Here is a 25,059-nt window from a genome sequence, read left to right as displayed (position 1 = left end):
ATAAGTTACCTCTGCCCAAGTTCAAGTTCTGTTATACACAAGGAATGACCACTGAGGCTCAGAGAAATTCAATAATATGGTCAAAATTACGAAGGAGTCAATATTAGAGCTAGGATTTAATTTCTCTCTGACTCCAGAATGACTTCGTTTCACTCTGTAGGGCTACCTTCATAACTATTCATTAAACTGAAGGCAATAGGACATAGTCAGTAGTCCTATGTGACTGAATAAATAATCATATGTAGAGTACCTACTCTGTGCCTAATCAATTAAGTAAAAAAAAGGGAAAATATATCACAGAAGCACTGTCTTTTGGGGAAATCCATGACTAAAATGAAAGCAGGAAGCAACTGAGAATATAGGGGATTTTTCTGTTGACAGACCATGAGTTCTATGTAACTCATTCAGTCATTCAAGCAGTCAGCAAAATTCATATTTCCTATGGCCTGGCACTGTGAGAGTCACTAATATAGGGTGGAGAACAAACAAACACAAACACTGTATGCAAGTCTATAGGATAGAGGGGGACTAAATAAATAAAGGAATATTCAAATGTATAATTACAGATTCTGGAAAGTGTTATGAAGATTTAAAAAAACAGAATTTTAGAAGATGAAAAATTGAGGACTAAGTTTAAGAGAAGAACTCTGAAGACTGAGAATGAGCTGGATAGTAAACAATGTTTCAGACAGAGGGAAGAGCAGGTACAAAGGCTCTAAAAAAGGAAAAATTAAAGTTTAAGGGTCTGAAGAGAGATTAATGTAACTAGAGTTCACTCTGCTAGGTCCAGATGACATTATTCCTTAATTCCAATCACTACAAATAAGAGGGAGTTCCAAGAAGAAACGACAAATTGAACAGACACAAAGGCAGGAAAATTGATATTTGGGGCCAGAGTAACAACAGCTTTGAGAAGCTAGCAAGGAACTCGGTAATATTAGGAATAACAGGTAATAAAGCTAGATGGTTAGAATTAAAGATAGGCTGAAGATTTCAATTCTATTTCAAGGGGAAAGGGGCTGAGCAATTTTAAACAGAGTTAAATTTGGGAAGATGAATCTCATGGAATAAATGAGATAAACTAAGAAAGATTTTCAATAGTTCAAGCAAGAAAAAGTAATATTTGTCTAAGCGTGGTGGTACAATGAAGGAATTGGCCCCCTTAAAAAACCTGGAGAGCAAAGAAGCATTCTCCAGATGAATCTCTGGCAGAAAGGGAAAGGCTGAAAGAGTCTGTGAGATTTTAGAGTCACCCTCTCCTTTGGGGTTCTCTGACTTTGGGCCTTTCTCCTTTTGTCAAAACACAGCAACAAGACCTCTTAGAAAGGATCCATAAGCTGCAAAGAGAAGCAAAGGAAAGTTCCTATGGTCCCAGTGAAGTGATAATAGCAACTCTGGGGGAGGCAACCTGGGAGGTCATGATGACAATCATGGAGGGTAATATTTCAAAGTGAAGTTCTGAAGCGTATACTCTCTTCCTCACATCTTTTTTTTTTTTTTAATATTTATTTTTTAGTTTTCGGCCGACACAACATCTTTGTATGAGGTGCTGAGGATCAAACCCGGGCCGCATGCATGCCAGGCAAGCGTGCTACCGCTTGAGCCACATCCCCAGCCCCTCTTCCTCACATCTTGCAGTTACTCTCATCCCTCAAGTTTTTCTCCTACCTTTAGAGGAATACGTTCTCATTCCTCAGGCATGAATAAATAGAAATGGGTATGAGAAAAGATAGATGGAAGTTAGGTGTGGTGGTGCACATCTGTAATCCAGCTGCTCAGGAGGCTGGAGCAGGAGGATTGCAAAGTTTAAGGCCACCTTCGGCAATTTAGCAAAACCTCAGCAACTTCATGAGACTTTGCCTCAAAATTAAAAATATAAAAAGGACTAGGGATATAGCTCAGTGGTAAAGCATCCCTGGGTTCAATTCCCATGGTCCAAAAAAAAAAAAAAAAAAAAAAAAAGATGGAAGAAAATTTTCTAAGACAAATTGAATTGTTAGGACTTGAAATATAACTTTACTAGATTTTGAATAAAGAAAACAGAAAATAACCATGAAAGAACCCTGAATAAGAGACCAGTGGTGATTTAAGAACTTGCTTTCTTTACATTGATTCCATCCTCCCTAAGTAATCTTCCATTGATTATTTTGTTTCCCAAGTTGACTTTTCTATAAGGATGCCATTGAATTTCTTAGGATAAATTAGAAAATTGGGCTTTTGTGACTTAATCACTACTGTGTGAAATGATAAAGTTCTTGAACAATTTTAAACAGTAGAGTTGAATGGGATTGTGGAACTTGCAAATTGGAATTTCTATCCCCATCAGCTCTTTTAATGATCCACAATATGGATCTGTTCCTTGATCATTTTGATACAGGACAAAATCAAGAAAATAGATGGGGGGCTGGGGATGTGGCTCAAGAGGTAGCGCGCTTGCCTGGCATGTGTGCAGCCCAGGTTCGATCCTCAGCACCACATACAAAGATGTTGTGTCCACCGAAAACTAAAAATAAATAAATAAATAAATATTAAAAAAAAGAAAGATGTTATGTCCGCCGAAAAAACTAAAAAATAAATATTAAAAAAATTCTCTCTCTCTCTTTAAAAAAAAAAAAAAAGAAAATAGATGGTTTCCATGGTCAATGTGTATGGAGTGTCTACAATAAGGGGAACTAAAGTTATCTTCTGAAACTGAACCTTGTAGAATAACATTTATTGATTATTTACTACTTGTATGGCCCTGGCCCTTTGGACACTTCTCATTAGAAATCCATCTTATTATTATATCCATTTTAAAATAAGAAAACACCTGGGCTCCAATATTGCTTCCTATTGACTCAATACTTCTTTTTTCTGATTGCATTTGTCATGGTGGCAGCAGGTGTGGCCTTGACATGCAAAAGGATAATAGCAAGTTTGTAGACCTCTATTTGCTAGCAGAAATGCTCCACTAGTGGTGACATCACAGATACTAAGGAGCACGTCTTCATTCAGATGAATGGAAGTTGACAAGACCATGGTGCTGTAGTTTGGATCTAAAGTGCCCCGAAAGGCCCAGGTGATAAAAGTTTGGTCCCCAACTTGGTACTACTGGGAGGTGGTATGTTGAGAGCCACAGCCGAGTCAGAATGACGCCTGGCATATTGCCAGAGGGAATGGTTGAAAGGTGATGCCAGCGAACCATTGAGATGATGATTTGAGTTAAGTTGTATATAATTGCTGTGATGCTGGATTGATTGAGTTGTATACGGACCCTGCTCCGGGAATAGGGCGGGAATAGGGCGCCCACTACTTTGGAGTTCCCATGGAGTTCTCGCTGGGGTTCGGAGAGATTGGGCTCGTGGAGTCCAGTGGAAGGTGTGTGTTCCGAGTAGTGTGTGTGCAGTGCCGGTGAGAGTTGGGGAATAAAGAATAGCTGTTTGAACCTACAAGGCTTTGTGGCGGCTCGGTTATCTGTGCCCAGCCAGACTGCTGCAGTGGTGGAAACAAAGAGATGGGGCTTAGTGGGAGGTCTTCAGATTGCTAGGGATATGCCCTTGAATGGGATTGTGGAACCATCCCACTCTCTCTTTTTTTGCTTCCTAACCATGAGGTGAGCGTTTCTTGTTCTACCACAAGTTCCACACTATGATGTGCTGCCTTGCACAGACCTCAAAACAACAGGACCAACCAATTATGGCCCGAAAGCTCTAAAACTGTCAGCTAAAATTAACTTTTTCTCTTCATAAGTTCATTACTCAGGTATTTGTTACAATGACATAAAGTTGACAAGAAAGCTTAGTAGCAGTTGAAAATCCTTATTATCAGTGGGAACATTTGCAAATGGGCAAGTCAGAAATTTTATTTTTTAATTGGCCAAGGCTAATAGCATTGTCTCAAAGAACTTCTGAATGGAGAGAATCACTGACTTGGGATATTTTTTCATAAATATAGTGAGAACCATACCACACACACCCCCCCCAAAAAAGGGGGAAAAAAAGAAAGAAAAAAAGGAAACCTGAAGCTTAAAGAGATTAAATGATCTAAAGGAACATAATAAGCCGCTGGAGCTAAATGATCTAAAGGAACGCAATAAACAGCTGGGATCTAAATCTACAAACTTGGCCCCAGAATCCTCTGGATTTTATCTACATTGAAAATAAAATATCATTACCATAGTAGGTCCACAATTTTTTAAAAATTTGAATAGATGATTTTTCAAAATTTAACTACCCTTCTGGGCAAGGTGGCACACAGCTATAATTATTATATATATATATATATATTCCCAGATATTTGGAAGGCTGAGGCAGGAGGACCTGCCAAGACCTCCCAAGTTTGAGGTCTGCCTGGATAATTTAGCAATCCTATCTTAAAAGAGAAAATAAAGAGATATAGGTTTAGAGCACTCCTCGGTTCAATTTCTCATATTGAAAAATTAGTTGTCCTAATTCCTCACTTGTAAAGTGTCTTATTTTTTTTTTAAGAGAGAGTGAGAGAGAGAGAGTTTTTTTTTTTTTAACATTTATTTTTTAGTTCTCGGCAGACACAACATCTTTGTTTGTATGTGGTGCTGAGGATCAAACCCGGGCCGCATGCATGCCAGGCGAGCGCGTTACCGCTTGAGCCACATCCCCAGCCCCTGTAAATGTCTTATTGATGGTGACTGAGAAATAACTAGGGAGCTGGGTACAGGGGCACAAGCCTGTAATCCTAGGAACTGGGGAGACTGAGACAGAAGGATCACAAGTTTGATCACAAGCCTCTGCAACTTAACAAGATCATGTCTCAAAAAATATAAAAGGGCTGGAGCTGGGAATGTAGGTTGTTGGTGGAGTACCCCTGGATTCAATCTCAGGAAACACACAGGAACCACACAGGAAAAAGAGAAATAACGGGCTGGGGATGTGGCTCAAGCGGTAGCACGCCATGCCTAGCATGCGTGCGGCCCGGGTTCGATCCTCAGCACCACATACAGACAAAGATGTTATGTCCGCCAAATACTAAAAAATAAATATTAAAATTAAAAAAAAGAGAGAAATAACCAGGGGAACTGGGAATATATGAACTGGGTAAAATTAAAGAAAGTTACAATTCAATTAGCTGTATTGTAACTCCTGGAGGTGGTGGAATGAAAGAATACAAAAATCAGGACTTGTTTTATTCACGATATATTATCAGTCCTTAAGACAAAACCTGAACTAGATTGGACATGGAGAGTGGGGGAAGGTAGGGGGGTTAGGAATGGGGAAAACAGTGAAATGAATTGGACATAACTTTCCTATGTTCATATATGAATACACAATCAGTATAACTTCACATCATGTACCAACCACAAAATTGGGAAGTTATACGCCATGTGTATATGTCAAAATACATTCTACTGTCATGTATAATTAAAAAGAATAAAAATTTTAAAAAAGAGCCTGAAACATGATTGCTGATACATATTTGTTGAAGAAATGAATAAATGCCACTCAACACTGCCCTGCAATATTCCTGCACATATCTAGCATGTGTTCTTTACTAACTCACTCTAAAATAACTCTTAACAAAGTTTTTCTCTCTCCACTAATTCAGTTGATTTTCTCTCACATTCATGGGGAAAAAAAATAAACATTTAGGAAATGACTCCCAAATCTCTCACTATCAAAACTACACACGCTATACCCATATTCTAGATTCCCTCCAGTTGAAATAAAAATGCACCTCTAATTTCTATTCCAGACCAAACCTCTTGTATTCTGGATGCTATCCCCTCTTGCCTTCTCCAAGACTTTTCTCCTGCAGTTCCTCCTACTCTTCTCTGCATTTTTCTGTATCATTTCCATAATATAACCATGCCCTCTAATTTCTCACTACTTCATCCCAATCCTTGGGGTCCATCCACCTTGACTTTAAACCCCATGACTTTTGCACCTACTATTTCCTGTGCCTGAGAAGCTTTTACCTTTTAATTTTTTTTAACTTTTTTTTTTTTCCTTTTCGTTTTTGAGGACTTTAATCCATGTGAGCTTTAGTTTTGGATATGGTTTAAGGTAGAAATCTAATTTCATATTTTTCTCTTTTGGGAAAAAAAAGTCTCAGCGCTATTTATTGAAATATATCTTTTCCCCCACTGACTTGTAATACAAACTCTTGTAATAAGCCAAGTTCCTTTGGAGCTAGTTTTCATTTCGGCCTAACAACCTTTGCTTCTTATTTTCTTTCATCAGGCACGCTTCTCTCTTGGTTCCTCTCAGGGCTACCTTTCCCTCTCTTTCTTCAGATCGTCCTTCATATCTAGATTGTCTATAGGCATTTCTGGCGACTTGAAAGATCCTGGAAGAACCGAGGCTGGCTAGAGCTTCAGACCAGTTGTTGCTAAGGTTGTTGCTAAGGCGGCTGTAGCTGAGAACGCCAAAAGGACCAGCCCTCGGCGCCCTAGTGATGGAATCAGGCGCGCGCCAGCGTCGCCAGAGGGTGCGTCACCGCGCGCGGACGACAGGGGGCGGGGTCGGGGATTAGTCACGTGGCTTGGTTGCCTACGCGCTGCTGGGCCGTGGGAAGATGGCGGACGGAAAGGGAGACGCCGCCGCCGCCTCCGCCGGGGCCGGGGCTGAGGCTCCAGCGGTAGCGGGAGCCGGAGAAGGAGCCGAAACAGAGTCCATGGCTCGGGGTCATCGCCCTGCATCTCCGGCGCCGGGAGCCCCGGGCCTGCGACCGTGTTTGTGGCAGCTGGAGACAGAGCTGAGGGAGCAGGAGGTGTCTGAGGTCTCATCTTTGAACTATTGCCGGAGCTTCTGCCAGGTGAGGGGCTGACTGGCTGATTGAGGGCGGCGGAGCGGGGAGGCCAGGGAAGGAGGCCCGGTATCCGTTGCAGCAGCCGGGGCTGAACTCAAAAGACACCATCCCCGTGTCTCGCCGCGCCCCCGGGCCGCAAAGGCCCAGCTGGCCCCCCTCCGCCCCAGTCTGAGTTTGGCCACTGTCGGGGCGGGTTTAGCTGGGCTATACTGAGAGCCGCGAGAGCGCCGACGGCTCCCTGGAAGGGCCGTGCCCTGTCGCGGTTGCTTGAGTCCTGCCCGGGTGGTTGGAGCGCCACTGCCCCCTGAGGGTTTGATTGCTCGTTCCTGGTGGGAGATGCTTTTTTGAGTGATATGGGTCTCTCCGAACTGGAAAACCCAGGTTTTCTTGAATAATCCGAAGGGGTATATTGGGGCCAGAGACTTATCTTTGGAGTCAATGTTTTCTGGCCCCTAAAAGGCTTGATAGTTGGCTTTGAAAGACGTGTCGGACTTTGCGATTAGGGATTGTGGAGCCGTTTGGTTGGTTGGTTTTTGCCCATTTTGGAGAGCAAGGAGATATGTTAATGCCTTCTTTAACCTTTTTTGTGTTCATTTGTGGATTGTAGTACCAGGACTAGGGCTGATGATTAGAAGAGGTTCAGGAAAGAGATGTACAGTGTGGCCTCTTTTGGCAGTCGTATGATCGATCGCTTCTGTGCCATAGAGGGTCCCAAATTTAATTGCATGTTTATGGATGTATTGGTTTCCATGATCACTCCAAGGTGTTTCTCGGTGTTTTCAAGTCTACTACATTTGTACATATTTGCTATCATTTCTACTTCTGATGTTTGTTCTATCAGGTTTCACAGTCACTCCTTTGGTCCCCACCTGTGGTACCTTAGAGAATATAAATTAATTGAAGTATAATTAATGAGCATTTGAGGATTCTTAATGAGCATTTGAGTTTGATGAAGAAATTGTGGCGTTCCAAAGTTATAATTTGGGTGGGGGGGTGTTTTCTCTGTTGATTCAGGGCAGTATCAAAAGTTTATTTGCTTGAGTGCTTTTCTTCCCCCTCTCGCTGAGCCAGAAGAACCTCATCTCTGAATTAATTTTATTCTTGCTAATCTTTTTTCATCCGTTATATAGCTCCAATTTTTGTGTATTCAACCTGTAATATTTCCCTCCCCTATTTTATGTCAAGGTGTAATTGTTATCTGCTTCCTTGCCTAGTGATAATAATTTAGAAAACTCATTTTTACCAACTTCCTTAGAATGGTGCCAGACATTACCAAGTGATGAGGAAGCATGAATAATGGGCAGTACCTACCCTTGATGAGCTTATAGTTGATGGAGGTTTTAGAAATGACAGTATTTCCAGTGCAATTTTGGTAATAATAGAAAAGGAGTTGTAGAGACAGTAGTGAGGAGAGAGCCCTCTTGGGGCATCCTTGTGGAAAAGACAGTTAACTAGTAAAAATAAAGTTTAAAAGATTGATTATAGAGCGTAATATGTGTTTAGAACTTGTAGAGGCCACTTTAGATAGGATAAGGCTCTATGGCTGAAAGGATATAAATGGGTCATGTGAAGGTCTGGGGGGAACATCACTCCAGTGCCAAAGGTAGACATGAGAAGAGACATAAAATGCTATAGGAGAAAAGGGAATTAATTGCAGAGGGAGTGTGGGGACAGGAAAATAATCATGGGTTTTGAGTAAGGCTTCTAAGCTTGAGTTGTCTTTTGCAAAGATAAAAAAAGAATGTATATGGCCAGTCAGAATAAAGCCTATCAAAGATAGATATATAGATACAGATTTAGATATAGATTCGTTTTATGTCTACTGCTTGCATTTCCAGCTTTATTTTAAATAATGTTTTAATGTCAAAAGTCTTGATAAGAGAGGAAGTGAGGGGAAAGGAGAAAAAAAACAAGGGGGAGAAATGAATCACAGTAGATGGGGTAGAGAGAGAAGATGGGAGGGGAGGGGAGGGGATGGGGGATAGTAGAGGATAGGAAAGGCAGCAGAATACAACAGACACTAGTATAGCAATATGTAAATCAGTGGATGTGTAACCGATGTGATGCTGCAATCTGTATACGGGGTAAAAATGGGAGTTCATAACCCACTTAAATCAAAGTGTGAAATATGATATGTCAAGAACTATGTAATGTTTTGAACAACCAACAATAAAAATTAAAAAAAAAAAAGTCTTGATAAGGCCTAGAAATGTGAGGACCCAGAAGAATTTTTAAAAGATAGCACTTTTGTGATTTGTCTTTTCTTTTTTTTTTTAAAGAGAGAGTGAGAGAGGGAGAGAGAGAATTTTTTTTTTTTTAATATTTATTTTTTAGTTTTTGGCGGACACAACATCTTTGTTTGTATGTGGTGTTGAGGATCGAACCCGGGCCGCACGCATGCCAGGCGAGCGCTCTAACGCTTGAGCCACATCCCCAGCCCTGTGATTTGTCTTTTCTATGAAATTTTTCCTGAACATTTTCCAAAAACATTCTTTGGACTAAAAAAAAAATAAGAACAGTGTTCCTGTAACATTAGGTTGTCCTAGAAGGCACATTGGATTGCATGTTAGTTGGGTCCTAATTGTGATTCTACTACTACTTAACTAATAACCTTGGGCAAACTATGACTGTGCAACCATATCATGTTTTCTGACCTTTATGTCCTCATGATGCTTTATACAAACAATAGAACAGAAAGTTTATGAACAAATCTTCACAGAATTTGTCAAAATATTTTTCCAGTAGCTCAGATAAAATCAACTGTGTCCTTCATCACCAGACCACAGAAAAAAACCTTAAAATTAATGAAGAAACAGGGAAAATTGCACTATTAAGTTGATTGAATAGCTCTTGGTTTCTCATAAGATTTTTTCATTCACTTACTCTGTGACTAAGTGCTGAAGATGAGAAGCTAGGAGCTTATGATATGAAGAGATAGGTAGTAAGTATTAATTATCATAAAGGCCTGGATGTTTAACTACTACCACAAATCTATTTTCATCAGGTGTTTACTTAGAAATATTGTCCTGAAGACTTAGATTATATTAAGTAGATCCCTTCTGTAACATGCTTGCACCATATTCTCTTTCTTGCATCATTTAAAAGAAGTCACTTTATCTTTGGAATTGCACTAACTCAAGAAATAAACTAAGTGGATAGGGAATCTTTTCTCATTCAGGGTGTATTTTAAATTTTCTTGAGTTTGTGAAGACGGTAAACTCTAGAAGTAGTAGTTACTAAGAAAATGATACTTAGATCAAGTTATATTCAATGAAAATTTGTATTCAATGACTATGGGATGTGTCCCCCCCTTCTGTTTCACTCAGTTCCTTTTCTGAAAACATTGTCAGACAGTGTAGATAAAATTAACATCACAAAACAATCCTTTGTTTTGCTGAAAAAGTGATTTTAGTTAAAATTTTGCTGTATTTTGGGAGTCAAGATTCCAAAAGTTTTACAACTGGGGGCTCTATTTGTAACACAAATTTTTGAAGGCTTTTCAGTAAACTTCATTAATAAACTTGAATTTTTTTAAATTTAGTTGTACACAACACATTTATTTTGTTTATTTTTTAATGTGGTGTTGGGGTTCGAACCCAGGGCTTTGTGCATGGTAGGCGAGCGCTCTACTGCTGAGCCACAACCCCAGCCCAATAAACTTGAAATTATTTGGTGAATCTTTATACTTTGAGAATACCAGAGGAATTTTATGAGTATACCACTTTATATGAGACAATTTTAATTTCTAGACTGACAGTGACTTTGTATGTTTTTAATGGTTAAAATAAGTAAGTGCTGCTTGGTGTAAATGACACATGCTTATAATCCCAACAACCAGGGAGACTGAGGCCAGAGGATCACAAGTTTGAGGCTAGTCTCAGCAGTTTAGCAAGGTCTTAAGCAATTTAGTGAGATCCTATTTCTAAAGAAAAAATAAGAAGGGTTGGGGGTATAACTCAGTGGTGAAGTGCCCCTGGATTCTATCCCCAGTACCCCCACCCCCCCCAAAAAAGTGCTATATCTGCTTTCCCTAGTAGTTCTCCCTTATGTACAGGGTATAGATTCTAAGACTCCCAATGGATGGCTGAAACTGCTGATATGAGCTCTATATACTATTTTTGCCCTTTACTTACCTGTGATAAAGTTTAGTTTATAAATTAGGCACAGTAAGATATTAACAATGACTAATTATAAAATGGAACAATTATAATGATGTACTAGTAATAGTATATCATTATATTAATATATTTTCTCTTTCATAGTGTCTTATTATGCTATACTCCTCCTGTGATGAGGTGAGATGAAACAGTGCCTAAGAGATAGATGAAGTATAGTGAAGGATGTAGGCATTGTGACTTAACCATAGTCTACATAACTACACAGGGTTACTTAAACACAAGCACTGTGATATCCGAACTGGCTAGTAAGTGACTAACATGTGGGTAGTGTATACAGTTTGGATAAACTGGACAATGGGATGATTTATGTCCTGGGTGGGACAGAGCTAGATGATGCAAGATTTCATAGATTACATAAAATGGTGTGCAATCTAAAACTTTTTGCATTATTTCTGTAATTTTTCATTTATTATTTTTTGACTGCAATTGACCACTGGTAACTGAAACCACAGATAAAGCGGGGCTACTTCACAGTTACCAACATGTAAACTAGCTCTGTAACCTTGGGCATATTACTTTCTTAACCTTAATTTGCACATTTGCAAATGGAATGATAATAGTACTTATTGTTCTGTTTAACAGAACAATACATGGTTATGAGGACTAAATAAGATTATCTCTATTAAAAAAAGCAATGCCTTTGAAATTGTCTGAGTAATCCAGATTTCTTAGCTTTGGCCCTAGGTTGCTATTCACTTTTCACCTGGTCCATCACGTCACTCTGGTCATAGTGTTACTGACACTCTTTAGGAAAAGAAACTAGCAGTTGTGTGCTTAGTACCTAGCAGTTACTTTGGCATGGCAAAAATTCCTTCTTTAGTGCTCAGCACAAGTATTATCTCTGTGAAGCTTTCCTTGATTTCATCAGGGTTCTTTATTTGGAGTCCATGGATCAAAAGTGTGATCTCAGTCACTCCTAAGATTAAAATTTACCTGTGAGTTTTCAAGTGCATTATTTTGGGAATGTTATCTTAATTTTTATTTGTTTCTTCAAGATCCACAACACATATTTTTTTTTAAGAGAAGGAAATATCAACTGACTGATCTCCAAAAGGATAAAATTACTACTTTGACAGGATTTCAGGTCATCAAGCATTCTCAAGTCTTTCCCTTTCATTGTATCATTGTGCTGTTCTCTTATTATCTCTCTCCTTTTTTTGGCATGGCAAAAATTCCTTCTTTAGTGCTCAGCACAAGTATTATCTCTGTGAAGCTTTCCTTGATTTCATCAGACAAGTTTCCTCTTGTTTGTGTTTTGACACTTTGTGCATAACTTTAACATATTTTCTTGCTGTGACTGTCTTAATTTAAGCTTCCTCCTTTTGCAGCAACCTCTGCACTCTCTCTTGCCTTCTAAATGACCTTATCTGCAGTCCACCTTTGTGTTGTAAATATAATTGAGTCACTTTATTCCTAAAAAACTTAAGTAGTTTCTTTTCCTAAAGGCATGGTAAAGCTTGGACTCATTAGCCAGGCATACTAAAATTTTTAGAATCTGAACCCCAAATCCCACCTTTCTAGTCTTGTTTGCTTGTTTTTCTATCCACTTTCACCAATGTCCTTTTCTGCTTGATTAGCCCTAGGATTCACCACAACTGCCTATTTATCCTTTAAGACCTGGCTCAGATATAAACTTTCAGAACCTTTTTTGGATTTCAGCATTTGGAATTAGATGATTCTGTCACCAGAGTATTCTGTTAGCATCCTGTACATAAGCCTACTGCCTAAATATTTGTTTCCATGTTTGTTTCTTGTATTGATGAGTAAGCCAACAAAAGTAAAGATCTTGTTTTTTCTCTTTTGTGTGCTTAGTACCTAGCAGTTACTTCAGTGCCTGTCACACAAAAGTAATTTTTGAATGCATTGTATTGTGGGAACTGCACAATACACTCAAGAGATGAGTATTTTAACAAAACACCTGCCTAGTGGTGTAGTTCGGTGACAGAACACCTGCTTAGTGTGTACAGGAACTTGGTTCCATACCCAGCACCAAAACAAAACCAGCTCATTTATCAAAAGGAACCCATAATGTAAAGTTTAGTTAAGTAAAAACAATTTTATTGTAGAATATTACTATAAAGGAGCAGAATAAGAGATTTTGGTTCTTTCTTGGAGACATTAATTATCAGCTTAAACCTATATTCATATAACAATATATACATTTATATGTATGTAAAAAGGAATAGAGGAGAGAGAAAATGGGAGGCATTATAGTATTGGTGGAGAGTTAGCTACCAAATAGTACAACAGTTGGAGGTGTTGAGATTAAGAGGATCGGTCCTCCCAACTCTTTGAGGTTGGTGGCCATGAAGATTCTTGAGCTTGGGGTTGGGGAGCACCACACACTTTTTTTCTTTTTGATACTGGGTATTGAACCCAGGAGTGTTCAACCACTGAGCTACATCCCTAGCCCTTTTTATTCTGAGACAGAATCTGACTGAATATTCTGTTAGCATCCTGTAAATAAAAGCCTAGTGCCTAAATATTTGTTCCATGCCCAGGCTGGCCTTGAACTGGTGATTGTTTTGCTTCAGCTTTCCAAGTTGCGGGCATTACAGACCTGTGCCAGCATGCCTAGTTCTTTCATATATTTTAAAGAATTTTTAGTGTATTACCTTCTGTTTTTTTTGCCCTCCCTTCTCTTGGGAGATGTCCAGATAGAAACTGCATGACAAGTAGTAATCATTGCAAGAGCTAGCTTTGTAGTGCTTGTGACCAAAACATAATATAAATGTGACCTGCGAAACAATGAAAACTAGGTACTATCATCCACTGTAGTACCTACCACTCTTGTCTCTTGCTGTATATTGGGACACCTACAAGTTTCTGTTTCTTCCTATGGATCATGCTTTTTTGAACAACGATGGATAAAAAATATAAACAGAAAACACCACTTAATGCAAAAAATGGCAGACATACTGATAAACTGTTTTTTCATTCAGGTCTAGACACCTGTGACCTCTCCTAGAGGCTATCTTATCTAAAAGAGCACTTCCCAGTTACCTTTGACCTCCTTAACACTGCTTTATCTTCAAATCACTACTATCTGCTCTGCCTGCCTCTGTCTTCATCTGGAATCTTGACTGTTTTATTTACTAAGTACTTAAAATAGTCCCCAGAATAGTTCCTGGCTCTTATTGAATACTCAATACTCTTTATATCTTTCTTTCCCTAAATCCCCTACTAGATTTTATGAGAGTAACAACTGAGTCTTACCTGTCTTTAAGGAGAAAGCAATTTTTGCTCCTTACCAGCAGGAGCCAAACCTTTTTTATTTGTATCTTGATTACCTTAGAACCTTTTTTTTAAAAAAAAAAAAAAAAACCTAAACTACTTTTTTTTAAATATAGCTTTATTTTATTTATTTTTATGTCATGCTGAGGATTGAACCCAGTGCCTCACTTGTGCTAGGTGAGCACTGAGCCACGACCCCAGCCCTACCTTAGAACCTTTAAACTGGGTCTGGTATACATATCTCAAATGTGTGTGTGTATGTTTGGCGATGTGGGGCGGGGGCGGGGGAATAGAAGAGGACTTGATTTAACAGAAATTTATACAACAAATTTTATATAGATAATTTTAACAAATAAAAATTTGTATTATAAAACTTTCATGTTGGCACAAAGGCAACCTGTAAACCATTATGTGAAAAATTAGGGGCACTATATAATTTCTTGGGTATCTTTTGTGTGCCATTCTCTCAGGTGGGTAATGTTATTCTCATTTTACAGTAGAGAACCAAGGCCCAGACAATTAACTAACTTTCCTAAGGTCATATATGCATACCCTGTTGCAAGGTCTTTTAGACTCTTTTCCCCCTGTATCATAATCGTAATTTCCTAAATTGTGTTTTGTGCCTCAGGATGTGTAAGTTAGAACCTTTTTTTTTTTTTTTTTTAAACCAGGGATTGAACTCAGGGGCAATTGGCCACTGAGCCACATACCCAGCTCTATTTTGTATTTTATTTTGAGACAGGATCTCGGGGAGTTGCTTAGTGCCTCACTTTTGCTGAGGCTGGCTTTGAACTCCCGCTCCTCCTGTCTCAGCCTCCCAAGCTTCTGAGATTACAGACATGCATCACTGTGCCTGACATAAACCTTATTCTTAAATTGGGTTCTGTGTTCATATAAATTAGGATAATGATGGGATAAATGTTTCTTAATGTATCTTTTATTTTAAGATTAGTGGGAATCTTCTAAAGAGACATGTTTTATGCAGCATTTTACCACTTATCAGGTCCAAAACACTTTGCCATGTCTAATGTTTATATCAGCCCAAAAGTCACATGCCTTTCCCCCCCCCACCACTAAAATGAAGCAAAATGTGATAGTGAAGAATTGGTTGCTTTGTCTTTCAGCACGTCCCTGAGATTAAAAAAAAAAAAGTGATCTTCTTTCTTCCTCCATTCCTCCCCCTTTCTTTTGGCATACCACCGCATGTTTTTTGTTTTTGTTGTTTGTGTCATGTTGGGTATTGAACCCAGAGCGCTCAACCACTGAGGTACATCCTTGGACTTTTTAGTTTTTATTTTGAGATGGGGTCTTGCTAAGTTGCCCAGGCTGACCTCACATCTGTGCTTCTCCTGCCTCACCCTCCTGAAGTGCTGAAATTACAGGCATGTGCCACTGTGCCTGGCCACATACTCAATTTTGATTCTCTACTTTCCGTCTAAAACATGACCGTGATCTTTCTTTCCCCCTCCATTCCTTAGTCCTTTCCTTCATTCCTTCCTTTCCTGGAAGTTAAACCCAGGGCCTTGCACATCCTAGGCAAGGACTGTACCACTGAGCTACATCCCTGATTATGAGCTTTTTATGAAAAAAAATTCCCACCAAAGTTTTCCAAGTTTTAAATTACATTTATTTCCACATAAAATGGGTTTTAATGTATTTGAGAGAAGTTGAGATGAGGTATATTTCAGACTTCTTCAAGGTTTATTCAGATTTACTTGTATTTCTATAACATAGCTGGCCTAGGAATTACTAATGTAATTTCTCCACACTTTTGTGCCAATTTCTCCAGTGTCCTTTTTTTTTTTTTTTTTTTGAGTGCCTTCATTGTTATTTTTTTCTTTTCTTTCTTTCTTTTTTATTCGTTTTAGATATGGGAGCATATGGTGTTGACATTTAATTTCATAGTATTTGTACTCCCAAGAAAATAACCCTAGCGTGTTACATTAGCCAGCACAATGTCTAATTACTTTTTTTCATATATATTTAAGTACAGTATTTTAAATAACAAAAATAATTATATAATTTAGGTTTTTTTTTTTACTCAAAACTAATACATGCTCATTCTGAAAACTTAAAAATAATATTTATAAATACATAAAGCATTGTTTAACATGTCTGAGGCCCTGGGCTCGATCCTTATCACTGCAAAAAATACATAAAGGAAACTGTAAAATTACTACATAAATTCAGCTGTTGGAAAGGTACATATAGAATGTGTTTATGTAGGTATTAAATTTTTTTTTAATTGCCTAAGCAATTCATGAATACATTCGCATTGTAAAAAACTTGAATAATGGGCTGGGGCCCAGCAGTAGATCGTGGTGCTGGGTTCGATTTTCAGCATCACATATATATAAATAAAAGAAAGGTATTGTGTCCACTACAACTAAAAAATTTTTTAAAAATGTTTAAAAACTAGAATAACAAAAAGAAAGAATAAAAAGTGAAAGCTCCATCCACACCCTCCCTTATGTTCTAGTGCTGTTTTATCCTAGGTGAGCCTATGTTAAAAGTTTGAGAATTTATATTTGAAGAATTTTTCTATGTGCCAAGTACTTAACTCATGTGCTATTTTTAGAAAAATCATTTCAGGTTTATATATTAAAACCTTATTTCATTAATAGAGAAACCTTTTTATTAAATATATCCAAATTTACTGTATTTAAGAAAAAATGCATAGTGTAGTATTCTACCAAAAACGGCATTGCTTTTTTATTTTATTTTATTTTTTGGTACTGAGGACTGAACCCAGGGGTCCTTAACCATTGAGCCACATCATTGGCCCTTTTTTATGTTCTATTTTAGAGACAGGGTCTCACTGGGTTGCTAAGTGTCTTGCTAAGTTGATGAGGCTGGCTTTGAACTCACAGTTCTCCTGCCTCAGCCTCCCAAGCTGCTGGGATTACAGGCATGCACCACCTGCCCGGCTGCATTGATTCTTAAATTCTACAGGTAGAAAAACTTTAGTACTTAACTTTAAATTATTTTAAAAATATAATGCCTATATCAAAAGTGATTTGAATTTTTTTTAAACTATAAAAGCAAGGCTTAAAGCAAAAAAAAAATATATATATATATATATATATATATATAGTTAGATAAGGTTTTAAGGAAAAGAAAAGCTCCTTTCCTTCTGCTCTCCATCTCTCCAGTCACTTCCTAGAGGAAATCTGTAGTCTCTTGTATATTCTTAAAAACTCAAGTATACTTTTTCAATTAACTTTTTAGTTTAATATATAGAGAACATTTTTCTTTATCAGTACGTTTTGGCAGGCATCGATAAATCATTCATGTTATTTTTTATTGTCACAGACAGTGTTTCAGAGACTGTCTTTAAATATTAAACCTTGATTATTTATAGTATAAATTCCTGGAATTAAAATTACTAGATTAGAGGGAATTTTTTTTTGGTGGGGGGGTACCAGGGATTAAACTCGGGGGCACTCAATCACTGAGCCACATCCCTAGCCCTCTTTTGTATTTTATTTAGATACAGGGTCTCACTGAGTTGCTTCGTGCTTTGCCAAGTTGCTGAGGCTGACTTTGAACTCCTTTTATCCTCCTGCCTCAGCCTTCTGAGCTGCTGGGATTATAGGCATGTGCTACCCTGCCCAGCAGAATGTTTTTAATCTTGATGGTTTTACAAAAAACTGAATATATACTTCTTAGATACCTTCTTTCCTTATATCCTTGCCAACCTGGTGTTAAACTTTTTATATTTGCCAATCTGATAGGTAAAAAGTTAACTTAATGTTAATTTTCATTGAAACATAATTTGAGTATTTTTTCATGAGTATCAGACATTAAATATTTCTGAATATCAGACATTAAAACTTTTTGCAAAATTTTTTAGTGTTGATGAACCTTTATTTTATTCATTTATTTTATAAGTGGTGCTGAAAATTGAACCCAGTGACTCACACATGTGAGGCAAGCACTCTACCACTGAGCCACAACCCTAGCCCCTGCAAAATTTTTTTACTAACCCAGTGCATCCCGCATTCCAGGCCAGCACGCTACCACTTGAGCCATACCCCCAGCCCCCATAACTGTCTTAAATGTTATAAGTTAAAAATAGTTAACTAGATTTTTGTCTAGTCATTAGATTTTGTCTAATCATTGAGTATGACGATATGATTTTGAAATTCTATCCTCTTTTGAGGGTCTCAAGAAGCAAAACATAATCCTAAAGGGTATCAGTCACAGCCTAAACTGAAGACGTTGGAATATGTGATACAAATAGTGATTGTGGTTTTGAGAGATTTGTCAATGTAATCGTTAATTGATCAGATATTGTCTTTTATACATTAGTCTCTAGGAAGACAGTCATAGCTGAATAATTAGGAAAGACCTAGTGTTTTCCATTAACTAACTTTTGTTTACATTATGAGCTTTAAATTTTCTAGTAGAATACCACTAAAAGATCTATGACCTTTGGCCAAAACAGTTTATTGTTTGGGGAGCTTCAGATTGTTGCTTACATAGGATGACCTTTAAATTGATTGTGCTCCAAAGTCCTATAATTATATTGAGAAATTCTGCTAAATTTACTAAAGACTAATTACACACACACACACACACACACACACGTCTCTTTATTTGGCTTTTTTTTTTTTTTTTTTTTTTTTTAGTTGTTCATGGACCTTTATTTTATTTATTTATGTGTGGTGCTGAGAATAGAACCCAGTGCCTACCATATGTTAGGCAGTTGCTTTACCACTGAGCTACAACCCCGGCCCTAAAGATTAATTTTTAAGCTTTCTTCAAACATTTGTTCATTGTTTTATTTTTTAAATAAATGTGAATACCTGTAAGTTTTATTTATACCATATTGATACATTGTATAAGTTTATAAAACAATACCAGAAATACATAAAAGGGATGACTTTTTAAAGTTGATTTAAATGCAAGTGTTAATATTATATGCTTGTCCCAGTGGGTTTTCATTTTCCTCTCTAGAGTAAATACCACCCCAGAGGAAGTCATTCTACTAATTTGAACTAAAACTATTTGTTTGCATTAATTGTTGTGTCTCTTTATTTGGCTTTTTTCTTTTGTAGGGAAACTTGAGTTCAGTCTTTAAAGGAGTTGGTAAATAAAATTGTTAAATCTAGAGTAAATTATCCCATAAAGTTCTAACAGTAAATGCAGATAAAATATGTTTGGCTCAATTTCATGTTTTATTCTTGTATAAAATGGAGAACATATACATAATACATTTGAAGTTAGGAAATTTCACTGTTTTTGGTGGTACCAAGGATTAAACCCAGGAGTGCTCTCTTACTGAGTTGATTTTCCATCCCTTTTTATTTTTTTATTTTGAGATAGGGTCTCAGTAAATTCAGAGACCTTGAATTTGTAATCCTGCCTTAACCTCTGGAGTAACTGGGATTACAGGTAAATGCCACCATGCTCATCAGGATATTTCACTTTAAATCCTTATTCCAATATTCTGATCAAAGATAGGTGTCTACAAAACTCTTTTTGGGGCTGGGGGTGTACTGGGGATTGAACTCGGGGCATTCAATTACTGAGCCACATCCCTAGTCCTATTTTGTATTTTATTTAGAGACAGGGTCTCACTGAGTTGCTTAGTGCCTTGTTGCTAAGGCTGGTTTTTGAACTTGAGATCCTCCTGCCTCAGCTTCCCAAGCCACTGGGATTACAGGTGTGCACCACCGTGCCTGGCCTGCAAAACTCTTAAAACGTTGAAAATAAGTTAACAAATCATTTCTTAAAAGTACAAAACAGGGCTGGGGTTGTGACTCCGTGGCAGAGTGCTTGCCTCGCATACATGAGGCACTGGGTTCCATCCTTGGCACCAAATAAAAATAGATAAATAAGATAAAGATATTGTGTCCATCTACAACTAAAAAAAGTTTTTAAAGTACAAAACATCAAAAGCAAATAATTGTAAAGTACTTGCTATGTGATAGTCAGAATGCTGGATTCTGATTTACAGTGTTGAATAAAACAGATATGGTTCCTGCCCTCTGAGTTTATTCTCTGGTAGAGAGTGAACATTAATACATTTGCATATGGTGATCAAGTGTATTTATCTACCTTCTAACCAGTTTGTCTTTAGGGAACAGGAACATAGGTACAATAACTCTTAGTGGGGTTGTGGCTCAGTAGTAGGGTGTTTGTCTTGCTACTGTGAATTGCACTGATTCCATTCTCAATTGTAAGAGCTAAAACAACAAAATACCTTTCAGGAGATGTAGCCCAGTGGTAGCATGCTTGCCTAGCATGTATAAAGGCCCTGGGTTCAATCACTAATGTGGGTGGGGCAAGGAAGCCAACAAAACCAAACAAAAAAAAACCCACCTCTCAGTGCCTATCTCTCCCTTTTTTTAAAGAAGTTTTTAATATTTATTTTTTAGTTATTGGTGGATACAATATCTTTATTTAATTTTTATGTGGTGCTGAGGATTGAACCCGGTGCCTCACACATGGTAGGCGAGCACCCTACCTCTGAGCCACAACCCCACCCTCAATGCCTATCTCTTGCATAATAATTTAAAAATCCAATATAAATAATTTCTGAATAAGCTGCATTATTGCTTTTTTCTAGTTAGTATAGTTTAGAAGGAGATAATTATCCTTACCTTGTTTCTGTAATCAGCTTCATTGAGGTTGATTGCAATTGAAGCTAGTGTGTGCTTCAGAAGAGAAGAGAAAACAGGAATGCAAGACTCCATCTTGGACTGAATGAGGGCTTTTTATAAAGTATTCTAGGTTTGGAAATGTCAAAACTAACATATGCTTTTTAACTTTCCAGAACCATATAGCATTTGAGCCCCAACAAAAGAAAGCTTATATTGTGTATAAGGCCTTATAAGGGTAGGAACCAAATTTGTGTTTTTTGGGGGGGGGGAGTGGGGATGGAATTGGATGGAATAGCGTTGTAGACTTTCACTTCTTTATTGTGTACATCTTTTAAAGTGGTAGTAATGTGTGAATTTTAGTGTTGCCATGAAAGAATATGCAAGATCTGTTGTAAAAAATGAAAGTAAAGAAAACTATTCTCTCTGATATAAGGAGGCTGATTCATATTGGATTGGAGTGGGAGCAAGGAAGAATTAGACAAACTCTAGATAGGACAAAGGGGTGGGAATGGAAGGGAGGGAACATGAGGGTAGGAAAGACGGTAGAATGAGATGGACATAATTTTACCCTAAGAACATGTATGAAGACAGGAATGGTGTGACTATACTTTGTATACAACCAGAGGTATGAAAAATTGTGCAGTATATGTGTAATATGAACTGTAATTCATTCTATTGTCATATATAACAAATTAGAATAAAAAAGAAAACTATTCTCAGTTTATAAAGAAATAACATATAGAACATGTTTTGAAAGACATACTAAAGTGTTATTATTTGTTATATTTCAGTGAATAATTAGTGAGACATTTGCTTTGTTTCTTGTGGGTTTTTTTTTCCCTCTTTGTTTTCTTTCCAGTACTGGGGATCGAACTTAGTTTTTTCCAGTACTGGGTGCTTTCCTACTGAGCTACATCCCCAGCCTCATTCATTCATTCATTTATATTTTGTTGAGTCAGAGTCTCATTTAGTTGCCAAGGCTGACCTTGAATTTGTGGTCCTCCTGCCTCAGCCTCCCAGGTTTCTGGGATTATAGGCATGAGCCACTTTGCCTGACTTCTTTGTGTTTTTTGTTTTTGTTTTTGTTATTGTTATTTGTTTGAGGAAATGTCTAGTTATGATGCTTATGTTATCCCCAAACTCTTGGGCTCAAGTGATCTTCTTACCTTAGCCTCCTGAGTAGCTGGAACTACAAGCATATGCCAGTGCATCTGGTCGTTTGTGGTGGTATTATTATTTTTTAACTTTTTATGTGTTCCTTTTCTTTATACATGACAGTAGAATGTATCTTGACATATCTACATACATGGAGTATAACTTCCCGTTCTTGTGGTTGTACATGATGCGGAGTTAACACTGATTGTATATTCATATATGAACATAGGAAAGTTATGACTGATTAATTCCACTGTCTTTCCTATTCCCATTCCCCGCCAACTTACACACATTGTGTGTTAGCATCCGCCTATCAGACAGAACATTCGGCTCTTGGTTTTTTGGGGACTGGCTTATTTCACTTAGCATGGTAGTGTCCAGTTCCATCCATTTAACGGCAAATGCCATGATTTCATTTTTCTTTGTGGCTGAGTAATATTCCATTGTGTATATGTACAACATTTTCTTTATCCATTCATTTGTTGAAGAGCACCTAGGTTGGTTCCATGATTTAGCTATTGTGAATTGAGTTGCTCTGAACATTGATGTGGATGTGTCACTATAATATGCTGATTTTAAATCCTTTGGGTATATATGCCAAGGAGTGGGATAACTTCATCAAATAGCAGTTCCATTGCAAGTTTTCTGAAGAATCTCCACATTGCTTTCCATTATGGTTGCACCAATTTGCAGTCCCACCAGCAATGTATGAGTGTATGTTTTCCCCCATATCCTCGCCAACATTTATTATTACTTGTATTCTTGATAATTGCCATTCTGACTGGAGTGAGAATTACTATTACTATTAGTAGTACTACTGTTATTACTTCAGGGAATGAAACCAGGGCCTCCCACATGCTAGGCAATTATTCCATCACTGAGCTTCGTCCCAGCCTTTTTAAAAATTTTATTATAAGACAAGGTCTCTTTAAGTTACCCAGGCTGGCAACCCTCCTGCTTCATACTCAGGAGTAGCTGGGATTACTGGCATGCCCTTGTGCTTTTTACCATCTATATATATACTAGCCTTTTAAACTACTTTTCTTGTTACCAGATATTTTAGTACTTGTCATTGTTTCCTCTCTGTTTTTTTTTTTTTTCTTGTTTTACTTATATTTACCTTATATTGGCTATTGGGTTGTCGTTTTCTTAATAATTTTTATGAAATTTTTATGTTACAGATACTTTTGGTTATAAGCTTTGGAAATGTCTTTATCAGTTTATCTTTTCACTTTTTATGTTGCCTTGATGCACAGAAGTTTTACATTTTATTGTAATAAACATCATATGTTTGTTATTTTAAATGCAAAGCTTATTTCTATTTATGATTTTTTTTTTTTGCTTCCCATGGCCCATTTGCATTTTTAAAATGGCCTTATTGAGGTATAATTTACATAATAAATTGCTTATATTTAAAATGTACTGTTTGATAAGATTTGGCGTATCTTTCACATGCATGAAATCATCATCATAATCAAAATAATAATTATATCCATTCCCTAGAAATTTCTTTCTCGGGGCTGGGGATGTGGCTCAAGCGGTAGCGTGCTCACCTGGCATGCGTGCGGCCCGGGTTCAATCCTCAGTACCACATACAAACAAAGGTTGTCTCCGCTGAGAACTAAAAAATAATTATTAAAAAAAGAAAAAAAAGAAATTTCTTTCTACTCTTTTGTATTTGTTTTTTCACGCCCCACTCACATATAGTCTTCCATTTCCACACAAGTACTGATCCATTGTAGATTATGTTGCATTTTTTAGAATTTATGTAGCAGTCTCTTTTTGACTGCTTTCACTAAGTATAATTATTTTTAAATTATTTAATTTGTATGAAATCAAAAGTTAATTTCTTTTATTGATGAGCATTTATTATATGTTATTCATTCATTTATTGGAAGACATTTGAGTTGTTTTCAGTTTGGGGCTACTACAGTTAGATATGCTAGGAACATTCCAAGTATGTTTTTGGGTAGACAACTGTTTTTTTCTTGGGTAAATATTTAGGTGGAGTGACTGGGTCATATGACAGGTTTTCCAGGGTAATTATATCATTTTACATTCTTATAAAAAATGTATGAAGGTTCTAGTTTTCTATTTCCTGGTTAACACTTGGGGTGCCCAGGGTTTTAATTATAGCTAATTACAAATTTGTGATTCTTTTTTTTTTGTGGTTCTTTTTTTTTTTTTTTTTTTTTTTTTTAAGAGAAAGTGAGAGAGTTTTAATATTTATTTTTTAGTTTTTGGCGGACAAAACATCTTTGTTTGTATGTGGTGCTGAGGATCGAACCAGGGCCACACGCATGCCAAGCGAGCGCGCTACCGCTTGAGCCATATCCCCAGCCCTCATTGTGGTTCTAATGTGCATTTTTCTCATGAGTTATTATGTTGAACATTTATTCATTTTGCTTATTTGCTATCCTTCTTTGGCAAAGTGTCTTTTGATATTTAAAAAAAAAAGGTTTTCTTACTGTTAGGTCCCTCCCCCCGCCATACTGGCAATTGATCCCAGGGCCTCCCATGTGCTAGAGAAGTACCCTACCTCTACAACTTGATTACAGCTCTAGTCCTTTATATTTTGTTTTGAGATGGGGTCTTGTTAAGGTGCCCAGGCTGGCCTTGAACTCCTGGGCTTAAATGATCCTCCTACCTTAGCCTCCTGAGTAGCTGGGACTATAAGCATGTGCTATCCCTGGCTGGAACTTTTTTTTTTTTTTTAAGTTCTGGGGATTGAACCCAGGGGCACTTAACCACTGAGCCACATCCCCAGCCCTTTTCGTATATTTTATTTAGAGCCAGGGTCTTGCTGAGTTGCTTACATTATGGTCTCACTAAGTTGTTGAAGCTGGTTTTAAACTCGTGATCCTCCTGCCTCAGCCTCCCAAGCCACTGGGGTTACATACATCTGGCTAGAATTTCTTTTTTAACATGAATATCTAAATTTTCCATTATCATTTGTTGAAAAATTATCCTTTCCACTGAATTGGACTTGAATTGCACCTTGTTGAAAATCAGTCATATGTATAGGGACCTGTTTCTGGATTCTTTTGTTTCATTGATCTGTTTGTCTGCTTTAATGCTAATACCACACTCTTGTTTTTTCCAACAGAAAATATAACATGAAA

The 25,059-nt window shown here is 37.4% G+C and overlaps 1 protein-coding gene across 1 annotated transcript in view; it reads left to right on the top strand.

The window, feature by feature from the left end:
• The first annotated feature begins 6,528 nt into the window (after positions 1-6,528).
• The window catches only part of Rlf (RLF zinc finger), a 72,558-nt gene continuing 54,027 nt past the window's right edge, over positions 6,529-25,059 (top strand). The window contains exon 1 of the mRNA XM_076860661.1: positions 6,529-6,768. Coding sequence (XP_076716776.1) covers positions 6,529-6,768 — 240 coding nt within the window. The remainder of the gene's footprint in view (positions 6,769-25,059) is intronic.

Source organism: Callospermophilus lateralis, chromosome 7 (genome assembly GCF_048772815.1).
Source record: "Callospermophilus lateralis isolate mCalLat2 chromosome 7, mCalLat2.hap1, whole genome shotgun sequence".
NCBI lineage: Eukaryota > Metazoa > Chordata > Mammalia > Rodentia > Sciuridae > Callospermophilus > Callospermophilus lateralis.
Note: the sequence above shows the minus strand (reverse complement) of the source record. Positions and strands in the feature narration are given on the sequence as shown.